This window comes from Aphis gossypii, chromosome 2, assembly GCF_020184175.1.
Source record: "Aphis gossypii isolate Hap1 chromosome 2, ASM2018417v2, whole genome shotgun sequence".
NCBI classification, from domain to species: domain Eukaryota; kingdom Metazoa; phylum Arthropoda; class Insecta; order Hemiptera; family Aphididae; genus Aphis; species Aphis gossypii.
The window spans coordinates 15,421,110-15,437,961 of record NC_065531.1 but is presented as its reverse complement, the minus strand read 5'-3'; the positions used below and the strand labels follow the sequence as shown (position 1 = coordinate 15,437,961).

The 16,852-nt window shown below is 25.2% G+C and overlaps 1 protein-coding gene across 3 annotated transcripts in view; it reads left to right on the top strand.

Annotated features, from left to right (window-relative positions):
• LOC114128327 (growth factor receptor-bound protein 14-like) overlaps positions 1-16,852 on the top strand; it is an 86,501-nt gene that overhangs the window by 28,899 nt on the left and 40,750 nt on the right. For all 3 annotated transcript variants that reach the window (XM_050201420.1, XM_027992814.2, XM_027992815.2), the window contains exons 2-7: positions 12,173-12,281; positions 12,725-12,881; positions 12,965-13,086; positions 13,231-13,290; positions 14,817-14,948; positions 15,040-15,096. In XM_050201420.1, coding sequence (XP_050057377.1) covers positions 12,173-12,281; positions 12,725-12,881; positions 12,965-13,086; positions 13,231-13,290; positions 14,817-14,948; positions 15,040-15,096 — 637 coding nt within the window. The remainder of the gene's footprint in view (positions 1-12,172; positions 12,282-12,724; positions 12,882-12,964; positions 13,087-13,230; positions 13,291-14,816; positions 14,949-15,039; positions 15,097-16,852) is intronic.

Genomic DNA, 16,852 nt, shown 5'->3' with positions numbered 1-16,852 from the left:
GTGTTAAATAATAATTATTATATAGGTAGTACAGACTACAGAGACAATTTTAAAACAGTTATCGCACCAATTAAAACTATTTAACAACATTATCGCTATATAAGATTACGATTATTGCTCAAAGAATATTATATGTTCTATATTATAACGAGTTAATTAATAATTATAAACTTTCGGCGATAATAATGTTAAAAGGCCGATTTCACCGAACAATATATAAATATTATACACGATTTAAATATAATATTATCTGTTCTAATACGTAGGTACGTATATCAATTATCAATATAGGTACCGCATTAATAAGATTTGTTATCGTTTTCCGCATTATATTCATACCGCCGTAAAATATAGCAGCATTTTTCACAATATGACGAAATCGAATAGAAAATAAAACTCATTACGATCAATAAAATGTGATTAGAATGTATTATTAAAATCGTGATCTTATAAACTCCAAACGATGACGAACATTATTTACAAGCCTATTTAAAGTTTTTATACGTATATAGTATATACGTACCTATTATAATTATTATAATATATAAGGTTAGACGATGTTTCGATGAAACCATCATCTCTCACAAATCGCATGGTACGCTGCAACACGATTCATTGTCATCTAAAAACGTATACAAAAAAAAAAAAAAAATAGTAAATAACTGTATTTTTCTTTCTAAACCTTTGTGGTTCTGTTCGGTGCGCCTTGTAAAACTAATGACAGCCTATACGCCGAAAAAGGAAACGGCTGCACACGATTTACACGCGTTATCATACTTTTCGATTCCTAATCTTACCTATATTATTCAGTGTGTGTATATAATATTAATAGGCGTTGATGCTGCAGAGTATCTCTCTATCTATATATTATACGATACCGTTTTCGTCAGACCTTCGATACACAATACTATACCAGTTTTGACGTCGCCTCTGCATCGGTCGACCTTTCTCTTCTCCACAAGAACCGTATAACGGTTATTATAATGATAATAATATATATATTATATACTCGTATTATAGATGTATGAACTGCAGCTGCACTACCACAGCATTGTGAGTGCACATACCAATAACAGAGAATCCGTCATTAACACAATAACACTAAATACATATTATAAGTCATAACCATAACCATCTAAATAAGCCGTTAATTAAGTGTCTTTATATTGTAATATAACTGCAGCAGAAAAGTCATACCGGATAACACTGCAGTGGAACGGTTTTGACGAAACACTGTTATACTAATAAAATCGTATTTTATACACACATCGTTATATTATCATAATTATAATAATATACATAAATACCATCGCAAACATATAATAATATTATATATGTCTCACCAAATCGTATAATTTATTCACACGTAAGCCTACCGCAGTATTATAATCACACAACTTAAAGTGCTAATACGGTAAAATCCTTTGTTGTCGAGATGGACGATTATGTTGCTATAATATTCTGCAGCAGCAATTTAATGTAAATCATGAATAATATTGCAATAACTCGAAGGCATTTTATTATTTTTTATCGTTTTTAATTCTTGTTCTTTTACTTTTACCTATTACTCCAATATCACATGCGTGGCCGCGAGAATCTGATCGATGATTTTTATAAAGGTCTAATAAATAATTATAGCTATATTATTATACAAAAGTTTTCTAATTTTCTTCTCGCCGAGTGCAAGGGATGTGATTTTTATTTTTTTTTATGTACCATTGCCTACGCGCGACACATCACTATTATATTAGTGTACAATTAAATGAAAAATCGCGAAATGATTACTAGTTCAATGTCGTTGTAATTAATGAGTGTATAAAAAGGGTCAAATACATTATTATTATTATTATTATTATTATGGTAGTATAATTGGTAGTCGTTTTCAATAAGAATAATATAGTATTATGTCTGATTGCGAAACGCATCAGATATTAAGAAAAAAAACCCTATGAGTTCATCGATCAAACATCTACATAATAATATAATATGTATTTTATTTGAATGACTTAATTTTGATTTTAAATAACGATACGTCATTATATGAATCGATATGTGTGCATTTAAATTTTAGCTGCAGCTTGTTCTGTAGTCTATACGCATGTATACGGCGTATAAATCGTATAATAATGTCTTTGTAGTATCTATATAGTACGACGTTTTTTGGAACAATACAATAAGCACGATTATATATATGAATATTTTAAAATAATAACAATCGTCGAGAGAATGTGAAAAAGAAAAACATAATTACACACATTGCGGGTCACACGCTGTTAATTCCAAAAGACGTTGCTTTATTCTACCAGATTAAGGCCCGTTTGTATGTATATTATAAAAAATAGTGTGCTACGTTATAACATTAAATCCCATGACCCATACTTATATATTATAATATAGTCACCAACACAAGATTGAACGTTTTTCCACGTTGTCATTTGGTATACAGGGGGATTTTTTAAAAATAAATATATATACATACTTTATAGTGCATATACGCTTATAATAATAATAATGCGCCAGATGAAATTTCGACGCTGACAATCGTAAAAATAGCAGTTAAGTGTCCTCGTACACACCCCAAAGTTATACGGAGAACATATGTGTGTGGCTTGTATATAATGCACACGCACGGGAAATTTTGACGTTGAATACCGACATTAACAAAATATGTACTTATAAGGCCGTTAATTTTTCATTTGTTTAATCATAATATTACTACACACGTCTACAATATTATTAGTATATTTGCGGTCGTAATACGTAGAATAATATACAATGCTATCAACTATTCGCCATTATTATTTATTATAATATTTAGACCGAATAAATTTATTATTTTTTTTTTCGTTTCATAACACTGCAAATACCACAACGGGGTCTTATTGTTCACATGTAATGTATAATTTTTTTTCAGTGAGAAAACAAATGGTGGTATTTGATAATTATGTCAATGTCGGGTATTTCGCTAATATTTAGTATCTGTACAGTATACATGGAATATAGTATTATATTATTATCTACTTGTATTATTCACACGGTTTATTAGTCATATATAGATAACAGTGATTATTACGCGTGCACGTGTGATTTCTTTCCTTCCGCTTTCGTCTTCGAATTATTATATCCTACACATTAGTTTTTTGGAATAACGATAATTTTGTTCTCTATCTCTATAGCGTACACCGCGGGTACCTAATTATTTTACTCTGTAATATTGTATAATTAAGAAATTCAAAATACAGGTAAAGGCTAACATATTTTATAAATCGAACGGTGAAAAACAACAAGAGAGGTGTATAAATTACAACTTTTTCAAGAAAATTAATTATATTTTTCAAAGTACCACAATAATTATCACACTGCATTGTTATGTATAATATTATGTATATTATGTAATCCGCGTTATCCAGTCTTATGATTTTAGTTATCATGACATTTAATTTATTGGAATATTTAGATATTTTATTTTGTCGCATACCAGCTACAGGTACGCACATTCAATATGATATGATATAAATATATATTATACATTATACGTTCTTTAGGGTGTAAAAGTAAGAATTATTATGAATATTTTTATACGTCGATTATTAAATTCTTATACACTTGATACAAAAACATATTTTATTCAGATCTAAAATACAAAATTTAGTAGAATTATGATGTATCTATGCATTATGAGTATAATATAGTTCATGTATATTTTATTTTTTATATATTTTTGAATTTTATAGTTATAAATATTATTATTATGGGGTGATCTATAATCAAACAATTGTTTTAATCAAAGACATAAATCATTTATAGTATAATACTATGATTTTTTTATACCTTGACTACTTTTAGAGGGCTTCAATATAATATTTATTGGTATATGTATATCTATACATATTCAAAACCTATTAGGAATATCGATATTAATACATATTTTTCTAATGAAAAAATGTTCATAATTTAATTATTATTAATATTAGGTGTATATGACTAGGTAGTCAATGTACGTTTTAATTTGATTGCACGGAAATAAAAAATAATGTTGGCTATACTTATTCATTAAATAGAAATTCAAATAAGTGCAATGGTCATTCTAAGACAAATACTCTTGTAAAACTTGTTATCGGTATGCAATGTATGCAATTATTGTTAATAAATTTGCATGTATTACTTATAATATTATATAACTATATCTTCAGTACTGGATGCACCAAGTTTAACGAAATTTTCCTTAACCTTAGTGGTTTTTTTACATAATTTTGACACATATAAGTTCTACATTTTTATTGCCTTTCAAATAATTTTATATGTGTGAGTGTTTATACTGTATAATATAGATATTAAATAGCTATATTATCATAATACAATATACGATGCCTCAATGTATTTTGTCCACGTAATTATTTTAAAATGTTATTTAGATTTACTAAAATTATTACTATTTAAGATTAATAACATAAATTTTATTTTCTAAGTGCCTAACCTAACCTTGCTACACCATTAAAAAAAAATCGCAATTTGCAATAAACAAATTAATTGAAAAATTACGATTTTGAGGGGCCCATAATGCGTAATGTACCAATTACAAATATAGGTATAAATATTAATATTTTTTCAATATTATATTGAAATTATTTATCTTTATTAAGTTTATAAAAATTAAAGATCAAAAATCTGTTATCTATGTTTAAGTTTAAGTACAATTAAACCAATACATTACACATATTATGACCTAGATATTGTAGAAACGCATAGGCGTATGTGGATTTTTAATTTAATTTTAGAAGGGGTTAATATTTTTAAGTAATTTGAAGCTGCTGCAAACAAAGCAGCTCCTTCATCCCGGCGCTTGCATAAGTCTACTTTCCTTAAACACTAAAACACTATACAACATCTATGTATACTTACCAATTGTATACATTTTACTCATGCCTCATGCGTATTATTACAGCTATCCATATATTTTATGGAATCCGTACAGAAAAATTAGTATTTAAAAATAATGATAAAAATATTATATTAATAAAATATTTGTTTTTTTTTACTGCAAATAAGTCTAAAACTAATACAGACTATTCTCATTTATTATTTACTATAGTATACTCGTACTAGATAAAATTACTTTAAAAAAATGCGAGTTGTCAACTGTATTTAATATTACTAACAGAATAATATTTTATTAGAATCAATGTAGGTACTCTTATTTAAGTGTTTTGGCGTTTTCATTAGTATTTTAAAAGACGTCATACCTACATAATTGCGTTGTTCGCTCAAATATTATAAAGAATTGCCTATTATCAAACTTAAGGTGTAAGACAATTATCTGTGTTGTCTCGTTGGGTTTTTACAATTATTTAATTTAAGGCGTGTTATGAGTATGTGAAATATTAAAATTGAATAAAGCTTATACTCGCTCATAAATTTAAATATTGTAAAAAAAAACCCAAGGAGACAACACTGATAATATTAGGCCCCAATTCTTGCTTATGGTTATACATAGGGTTATAGACATATTTGAAATTGTGTTGATAATATTTATATTATAATATATTATGTAATATTAATGCTATAGGTATTAATGTATTATATTATACGCAGAAAAGTAATCTTATAAATAATAATATAAATGCCTATATTTATATATATATATATTATAACTGCTATATATTTAGTATTAAGTATTTACTAGTTATTGAAACATATAATATTAAAATTTTATATTGATTCAAAATTCAATTAATATTTTTAGTTTTATTGAAAAATAGTATCTATAACTTATATAAATACCTATATTGCCATTGCTATATCGGAACTAAATATATATGTAAATATTTTTTTAAAAGTAAAATCACCATTAGTATAATATATAGTACCTATATATTAATTATTAATATATAACTATAGATAGTTGCCGTCGTTTGGAGGATTGTATAATATATTTAATGTAGGATTGTAGTAGGTAGATTAGGCCAACAAAAATACTCGAAGATAAATTTATCAAACGCTTTCAAGCGTTTAATTGGATTGGAAAAAATATCACTCAACCAATACCAGCCTCTGACTCTGACGGTGTTTCGACGAAATTAGATAGCGCTTGTACAATATATATAGTATATACTATACATTATATCATTAAAATTGTTTACACATGACATTATAAAATTATCAAACATTACATTAGTTAGGTATTCTACATCGCATACGATAAGAATTTTTTAAAAAGGCAGGTGAGTACCGCTTTACTATGCATTTGGTGAAAAGTGGATCACTATTAATAATATAAGTCTGTTAAATTTGAATTCAATTATAAATCATTGTATAAAAAATAACAATTCTTTATTTATATTAAATTTCTAATAAAATAATTTACTAATTTTCGCGATTTTTATGAAATTCATTAAAAATAATTCTAAGTTAAAACGTTTTTAAAAAATAAATTGTGACTACAGATTTTACAATTTTTGATATTTTTTATAATATTCTTTACAGTCACATCTTTAAAATATTATTATATTTAGACTGACTTCAAGTTAATTATTTATACCATTATAATAGGTTTAAATTTACATATAGGTATCGCATCTTCGACCTCTTTCAAAAGCAAAGCGTGGGGTTTTGGTATAGTATTAAAAACTCGAATAATACACGCATTTCAATTAAAATAATTTTGACTAACTTATCACCTGTGGTTAATTCTAGTTTTAACTATAGTCAAAACCAGAATTGACCAAATAAGGGATTTGTGGAAACTAGTTTTGACGGATTTCGGGTTTTAACTGTGATATTTTTCTAGTATGTCGGTATGATATGGTTAGAATTGTTAATAAAAATAAATTTGAGTTAAACTTATTATTCTTATATAGGGTATCATAAATAACATAATTATCTAATATAATATTACAGAATACCTTATTGAAATCGAGGTTGATCGAGATGAGATGTTATGTTAAAATAGTTTTTCATAAATTTGATAACAATGATTTATTGTTGAATTAAATTTATACACAATATTCATTAAAATAACTTACTCAATGATGAAGTATAAGTACAATTTTTTCGTAATGTACTTGCCTATATAGTAGGACAGCTGCAGAACCAGCTTTCCTTTATTTTTTAAACATAAAATTATAATAATTGTTACAATTATTATTTCCGATAGTTTGTACTTCAATATTTTGGCTCGATTTTAATTTTTAATAACCAAATGCCAATTGGCAGATAGTTCATAATAATTAATAATAATACCTATAATAAATGAAATGTTCATTATGAGTGTTTAGAGGGCAAGAAGATAATCCTGGCTGATGACTTTGCCTTATAATGTTTACATTTAGATAAATTATTTAAAAAGTTATTTGTGATGATCAATGTAATACATCACTTAAATAGAAAACATAGTGATATGCGTAGAAAGAATAAAATATTGAAATGCAACGAATCAAATCTTGTTTCAAATATTATGCGCAGTATATATTATTATTATAATATATTCTTCCATTTCTTCCAACCGGTTTCAATTATATTATTTCTTGCTACTGAACTTTTACTAAATTTAATAAAATTATAAATGCTTATAGTTGTTTAGATTGTAGAACGTACATCTTCGTTGTGTAAAATATATTTAGCCACGGCGTATATGCAATAAAATATTCCAAGATAAACATTATGCGTTAACTATGGAATATAGTTCCAAGCTTCCAAATGACTGTAATTCCTACGGCGTATATTTATATTTATACTGAAAACAATCGACCATGTTTATATATTAAAATCATGTGATATTGTGTATATGCTAGGTATTAACTAATAAAACTAATACTAAGTATACAGTTCTAATCCTTAGGTGTTAAAATTAAACATTTTATGAATTGTTACGCACAAAATAATATTCACATATTTTAGAATATATTACAGTTTTAAGCATTTTTACTCGTATATAAAAATTTTAACCATAATTCGAGAATAAACTAAAAAATTTTAAAGATTACAAATATTTCTATAAATAACATGAAATAGCAAAAGTATCTTTTAAATTTTAGAACTTTTAATAAATATAGGTAAATGTAATTATAAAATCACACTGCTATAGAGCTCTAGTTCTATATATACAGCTATATATGCATTTGAATAATAACAAAATACTCAATCGATTTTGTCTAAAACTGGCTTATTTGTGTACAATTTTTCATTTATCCCTAACTTTTCATTTTTTTCCTATTATTTGAAAAGTACCGACTGAGAGTTTTTTACTTTTACCTAAGCATTAACTAGATCCAACTTCCTATTAGCCACTGCCTTCAAACTTGAAAAATTAAATATTTTTACTACTCATAAAGTCATCATTATTGTAACACCAATATATATTCATCGTTTTAAATCCTTAAAATACATAAATTATATAATTCTATTGAAATATAAAACCCTACCTAATATTTAAATTGTAAGGATTACAAATGTTTGTACATTGTAAATTTATGAATGTAAAATAAGCGTTTGTGACGGAAATAAAATCTCTGCATACATAATATTATGTGTATAGTTAAATTAATGTTCTATAGTCAGTATAGTCATTGTGTATAGTTATCTTTTTAAATATCCTATTACATTACATGAACTATTTTTTTTTATATATATAATATGTGACAAGTCCAATTTGTATAGGTAGGTATCAAGTTTTATTGTTTAAGTATCAGTTTTTGTAACATTAAAATTATTTGAATCTGCTGCTAAGAAATATATTAGTCACACTCTTTATTAGCATACATTCGGTGTCCCCGTACAGTGCTAGATTAATCGTTGGCCCCCCGCCAATTAAAAATTAATTTTACCAGTGAAAAAAACCCGCTTACCTATCAAGGGAGATGGAGAGGAGAGAAATGTCATTAACCGTAGGCCTACATTCATTAGAAACTAACCAAAATGTGTATTTTATCAGTTTTTCTGTTTGAAAAGCATTGTCAGCACCTGCAGGCACTGGTAAGCACTAAAAACCAGTAGTTGTTCAAATCTACATAATCCACAAATTTAGTGAAAGAGTTTTTTAGTTTAAAAAACACTTGGTTTGATTAACCAGTAATTAATTTTTAAATTTTTTGTTCTACAGACATATTATTAAAATGTCAACACAGTTTCATAATTACTAATTATAAATAAATATTCCTGGTATTACTGCGATGGTGGCTGTTTGGTAAAGATATATAGGTACAAGCACATAACCAGAAATTTTTTAGAGTGTATTAAATTTAGATTTGAATACAACTTGGGTGGGATTCATACACTCTCCGTTGTAGTCCTTCTCAAATACGAAATCATAAATTAATAGTCTACAATAATATCATTAAATGTGAAATAAAACCAAAATATCATTATCATATTTGAAGCACTTAAACACTATTAGTAAATATTTTTTTGTATAAGCACAGTCACGGGAGGATATTACAACATCAAAACCACAAGCTAAGTTATTGAGTAGCTTAATACTATATAGTATTTAATTCTAAATAGGTACATGTCAATATGTCATAATTAACAATTCATTTATAAGTACCTGTAATACATTCTCTTAAAAATTAATAATTTATAACACGTTATCGTACAAACATTAAATAGCATCTATAAAGACTTAAGTATCAAATCATTTAATTTACTATTATATCTATTCTGCCTTATGTAAAATAAATGGAGATTGTTAATATATATTTTAATAAAAAAAAAAACTGCTATAGGTACCTCTTGTGGTTAGTAAAATAATTTGTAACCTAATTTTAGCTTTAGCTTTATAATGATAAAAGAAATGTAAAAAAGTGAAATCTTTTTAATACCGACATAATCATTAAAAATCACTGAGGACGCATTGCTTAAGATGATTGGTTAGGTTAATACAGTCACAGTATTGTATTCCATATGCAGTAACAACATTAACAGGATTTCAAATATAGATTATTAAAAAATAATAGGTTAGTAGGTATTAAATAAGTTAAATTACCTATTGATGTATTCTTATAACGACTGCAATACATTTAAATATATAATAGTAAGATAAAAATTGTAAAGTATAGACTACAAATGAATTCTATATGCTTAAAGGCTAATATAATATATTCCTATACAGTAAACACGATACACTAAAATTATATTGTATAGCACTATAGCGTGTCGTGTGACGTGACAGTAAATTCTTAGATGATATTAAAAAGGTGTTTATAAATATATTATTTTGAGACTTGAGTCTCGAGCTCATGATTATCTAAAGTATATAATAAGACGTATATACTTGTGTCCGGATATTATAATTTATAATAAACTCATGTACACATTATTAATACATAAGTATAGGTATATACATAAACAGTATAATATAGTAAATCCAAAATAGAGACGGCAGGTGCAGGAAAAAATAAAAATTATAAAAACAACCTCGTGACAAATAAATGTTTGAGCCGACACTTTATGGAGTCGTATCACGTCGCATACAATATTATATATACATTATACAGTTGGTCGGTAACACGTGTTTGGTATAAATATGTATAAAGCAATTCGTTATTCGTTTAAGTGTCTACATTCATTATTCAAAAAGTTTTGAATCTTTTGAAAATATTTTATTTTTACATAATTTTTTGTCGTTGGAAATCAAAATTTTTTTAATATATATAATATATATTATATATATTTCTATAGTTTAATAATGTTATAATTTATTAAGTTTTTATTTTTTGACAGTACATTATACATTTTGAAATAAAATATTTTTTGGAGTATTTCAATAAATTAAAATAAAATGTTGAACCTGCATATAACAGCTATTAAATAGTGATAATTAGTTTAAATTTAAACTTATAATTGAATTTTTATTGATTGTATAGATATAACAAAAAATTTAAAATTTAAATATAAATAATTTAAAAAAAGAAGATGTCCTTATTAGCTAAATGCACCATTCTAAGAAGTTTATATAATTTAGTAGTCATTATAACATATTAACATATAAGAATTAATAATGTAGAGGATCATCGAAGTAGTGGACCATTCAACGCCACTTGGCTAAATTTTTAACACTTATAAAACCATAAATAATTAACTAGTTAATAGTTACTATACTTACTTCTTATCCAAAATTCGACTATAATGTACCTATATATCGAAACACTTCGAATAATGTTATGGCCGTCACATCAAATTATGTATAAAAATGTTTCCAAAAAATTTAAGGCACCAAAAATAACGAGTGTTAGAACTTAGAGTGTACAATGCGTACATTGTATAGACACTTAAATGGATTACCCTGTATATAGTTGTAAATAACAATATACTTGAATACACTGCTGTCTGCAAGTATTTGAATATATATTCGGCTCTTACGTGACACGCTAGCTGTAGCACGATAGGGGGTATCTTTATGGTTATTTATATATACAGGGTATTTCGTCATGTTGATTTCGTGTCTCAACATGATACTGTATAGTATTAGGCAGCTGCAAAGATGTTGCCCAGATTTATGTAAATATTTTATAATCTGAATTACTAATATACATTAAGTATTCAAACATAGTTATGTCAGTTTTAATGTTTAGTCGAGAGGTAGATAAACGAGTAAATACATCACGCAGTAGGAGGGCGTGAACAAGCGAACTCAATAATACATACCATATACCTAACCATATAGAGCCACTAGGCTAGAGTTAGAGAACCGGCTAAATCTATTTTCTCGGTAAAATTTTGTTGCTTGTTTTTAACGTTTTGTATAGATTTTAGAGATTATAATAATATTGGAGAAATATTTTCAGAAAATGAGTTCCTACTCCTATTAACAATATTGACTAGGTATATTATATAGTATACTTACAAAAAAACTGAATCGATCCTCGCCTACAGAATTAGCGATAAATTTTATTGGTAATAATCTCCTTGTAGATAATATTATCAATAATGGATATGAATTGCATGTGCCGTTACATTTATTATAATATTTCACAGTATGCATAGATTTCAGATGAAAGGCATGAATATATAATAATAATATGTTGACTGATGGGTGTTAATATTAAGCATCAAAAATATACGATCTAATGTAAACCGGTTATCGTCGACCGACTCTACTATTGGCTAATGCTTTTTATCGTGAAATAAAAATATGGTGATTTTTTTTCTTATGAATACCTATTTTAAAATTTTACAGATTTTGGTCTTTGATTAAGCAAGTAATTCCTAAGCGCGACATGTCTTCGTCATTGCCTTACAAGCAATTCGAAGATGACGATAACCAATTGGAGCTCCTTCCGTCGTCGGTAAGATTGAATACTATTCAAATTTTCAAATAAGCCACAAATTATAAAGTGATAGCTATAATATAGGTAGTAGCATTGATTTTATAATATATAAGTATATTATAAAATCAATGGTAGTAGGCACTGTACAGTTGCAATTCAAAATTAAAATAAAACGCGGTAAACGAACGTATGCTTTCCTCCATGAATTGTTTTTCAGAACCAATGTTATCAACATCATCATAATATTACTATCATACTAATAATTAATAATAACAACAACAACAACAACAACGCTATGTTATTGATATAAGTTCAACAATTTTTTAGCATTATTTTCTTGTATCTACTATAAACTTTGACATATTTAGTTGGAATATAAAATTCTACTGTCCTTGAAGATGTTCCATAATATGTAAGTAGTAATAATAGTATTAGTAATTATGTAAATTCGATGGTTTCAGGCGGAGATTAAAGTTTATAATGTTGATGGTACATGTGAAACAGTTTCAGTTACTCCGAAGACAACTCCCGAACAGATATGCTCCAAAATAGCCAAAGAAGTTATCTGCACATCTTACGACTGGTCAATTGTGGAAGTTTGGAAAGACGTAGGAATAGGTAATTTTGTTGAAAACTGTACCCTTGCTTATTAGTTTATTAGTCGTTATACTTAATAATATATTATATTTATTTTTTTTAAGAGAGAACAATAGAAAATCACGAATCCGTGTTATTGTGTTACCAAAATATGGGGGCTGATGAAAACAGGATATTGACGCTTCGTCTAAGCAACAAAATGTTTCACATGTTTAAGCATCCAGAAGTAAATTTTATTTTATGTGTAGAGTATACCATGAGAACTTGAATTAAAAGATATCTATTTTTCCAGTCAAGTGTCTTAACTCTAAATGCTTGTTCTATATGTATATTTCTTATAACAATTATAACTATTAATGTTTTTTTATAGGAATTCTCACTTTACAGAACATGGGATCTTAAAAAAAAAAAAGAAGCCAAAATTATACAGGTAATTTAATTAAGCTTTTAAACAGAAAAAAAATATTTTTCTATTGTTACAATTTGAGTTTATAATAAGAACATAGAAAAAAAGAAAAGAAAAATTATTGATAACTTCTCCAAGTTATATTTTTTTATTTTTGGAAGAAAAAAACTTTTGTATTTTTAATTGATGTAAATTAGTATATTTCATTTAATTTAGATCGAAATTAAATCCTAACTAAAATGTTTAAGATAGATGTAACATATTTAAGCAATATATTATATCGGGGGTGACCAAATTGTGGCTCGCATCTTATTTATAAAATCAAAATTTACTTATTATTGTTATGTATTTTAATTTTTTTGGTAGGCATTTATTAAGATTTATCAAATTATATAAAATGTACCTATTTAATAACGTATCAGCTTAATTGTATTTGCCCATATGACTTGCGAACACATTCATGTTGGCCATCACTGTATTATATTATATAATTACTTAATTTCTTCATTATTAAATGCCTTATAAATTATAACCTATATTTTATGTAAATATTTAAAATTATAATTGAATTATTTATAAAGAAAAAACTAAATTCCACTTTAAATACTTAGATTAAAATTTATCTAATTAGTTTTTATTATACAAAATAGGTAACATCATTAAAAATTTAACCATTTCTTTATTGGCTGACCTAGTATTTTGTATTTTTTTGTTGTTCATAATTAGACTTATATTATGAGGTTGAGGAACAGCCCATTTTTTATTTGTTTATTATTCCAGCTCTATACCTATTGCGTTGATTGTTCTTAATCAGAATGTTAATTATTTGAACTTCAGCCAAGTTTAGAATATCAATTGGAGGCCAAGTTGAATTATTTATTTAAAATTTTATCTTTTGTAAATCATTTGATTCATTATAACAATTTTTATTTTTAAATATAATTTGTATTAATGTAGGTATATATTTTTTTTTTAGTGATTATTAATAAATAATAATCACTTGAACTCGAAATTTGAAGCAAATCAATTTTTTAATATTTGAATAATAGTTTTTTAAATTAAATTGTGTTTAATAACGTGTTTTTCATTACTTGTTTCAACTAAATTAACTTTGATAAATATTAAGTTAGATTTTCCTTTCAAGAAGCTTTTTTATTTTCTATTTTTGAATAATATTTTTATGATTTCAAGGCATTAGGCATGATGTTTATTTTTATGTTAATCTTGAGTGACTCTTGGTATTTCGTATTTCGTATTAGAAATATTTTCTATCTTAATAAATTAAGTATTTCTTAAACACGTATTAATAAAAAATATTACTGTACATTTTTTTTTATTAACACAAACCACTTGTTAACATTTAATTTTGACATGATATCTTGATAAATATTCAAATTTATAGATTTAAAATGTATATATAATATAGCTTAAATTTTGAATTATTTTAAAATATGTGTAAATAGTTCAAAATATTGAATAATGTTTAATTAATTAATTCAATCATTTTTATTAATGTTTGGTAGTAAATAATACTTTTATTATTTATATAGAAAGTTCTCAATGGCGACATCTGTCCATTACATTATGGTCAGGTATGGGTTTATGATTGTAATAATCCAAAACCCTACTGGGATATAACAGTTTTGTTTCTCAAGGATAAAAATCTTTATCTCTCAACAAATGTAAGTGTTTAGAAATTCTAATAGTTAACTAACACTTGTAGGTACACATAGTAATTACTAAATAAATTATATTTTTTTAATAATTTTTCAGCACAAAAACCTTGTACCACACATTAAGAAAGGCGGGATTAGCTACTTTCGCAGTTTGGTAAGATCCGTCTTTTATGGTACTAGTTAAATAATAGATTATTAATTTTACTATGAATATTTTAAATTCATTTTTAATTGCATACTAGGTACCTACCATTAATTTTATTTTAGTATTAGTTAGAGACCGATAATTTTATTATGAATAACTCAATATCAATATATCATTCAGTAACAACACATGATATTTCACAATGCCATTCAAATTATGCAATTTTAAATAAAAATAATAAAATATAATTTATGAATACAAAATAAATTCATTATGTCAAGATTTGGTTAAAGGATAAATGTGCCTAATAAGATAAAGTTGTTGAATTTTTCAATGTATGTACTTTAATTATATCCAATGTAATAAATTCATTTAAATTCATAGGCTACGAACAACAATATTATGTAACTAAATAATTTACCATTCAAAATATCTAATATTTTAACTTTTTCAAATAATTTCTAAGTAATTTATTAGTCAAATTATTAACTGTAGTAGGTATTTAGTAATTTTTCTTTTAATTGTTTTAGTTATTATGCCCGATTTGAATTATAAATATCTCATTACTGAAATTTTAGATATACAATGATCAAAAGTCAAAACCATTTGATTTCTATATAATTTATTGTAATATTATGTTGATGTCCAAGTATTTTTTTAAATCAATTCCAATTTATAGAATCATCATATTTGGATAAACCTATGATCGTCGTGTTTTGTTCAGTTTTTGTATTATTGTTGTAACATTCAGTATTTTACTAAAAGATAAATAATAATTATGGGAATAAAAATAACTATATTTTCAAAGTATATGTTATTATTAAAATCTATTTAAAAAAATACAAAATGAAATAATATTTTTATTATTATAAATAAAAAGTTATTATTTTTTTTCCTTAGGTACATATAATATCAATTATTATTTTGAATTAGAAAGACATAAGCAATATCAAATTTTCTTTAAAAACCTAGATAATTGGTGTGCTTGTATTTTCTTAGACTTAACTTTGAATTGTTAATTTAGTCAACATATTGCTATCTACTCTTTGTAGAATACAAATGTTTAGGTTCGCTAAGCCTCGATGAAACCTTTTTTTTCAATAAAAATTTTTTACTTTGTTAAATTAAAGTTTATAATTATTTATATAATACAATAATTACTAAACACTCATAATTTAAATAATCAATGATTATTGTTGAAGTTATTTTAATTTTAATTTTGTTGTTATGAATAATATGCTGTTTATCAATGTATACTATATATTGTGTATTTTATCAATTATTATAAATCTTGCTTTTCAATATTTTATTAGTTACATAGTAGGTAATCTAGGGATCTACTCAAATCTTTAAAAATGTATTTATTTTTTTTTCTATAGATATAAGATACTTCAGATACTTATATTTTATATTTTTAATTTTACAATTCTGCAACTAATATAATAAACTTTCATTGAATTTAATGGCTTAGGAGGAACCAATAATGCATGTGTTTTTTATTGTTTTTATTAACTTATATTTTTATAATTCATTTATTATTAATATACTTCCAAAATCAATTTGATTTATTTTCAACCAATAGAAAGCATAAATAATTTATTCCAATACTAACAAATTCAGTGATTTCCATTTATTGTTTCATTTATGTTTGAATTTTACAATTTCTGTTTTAAAAACAATGATGTAATTTTTTATTTTACCATAAATAATTTATGTGTAATACGTCATTACCATGAAAACTTCTGTAAATGTATAATCCAAAACA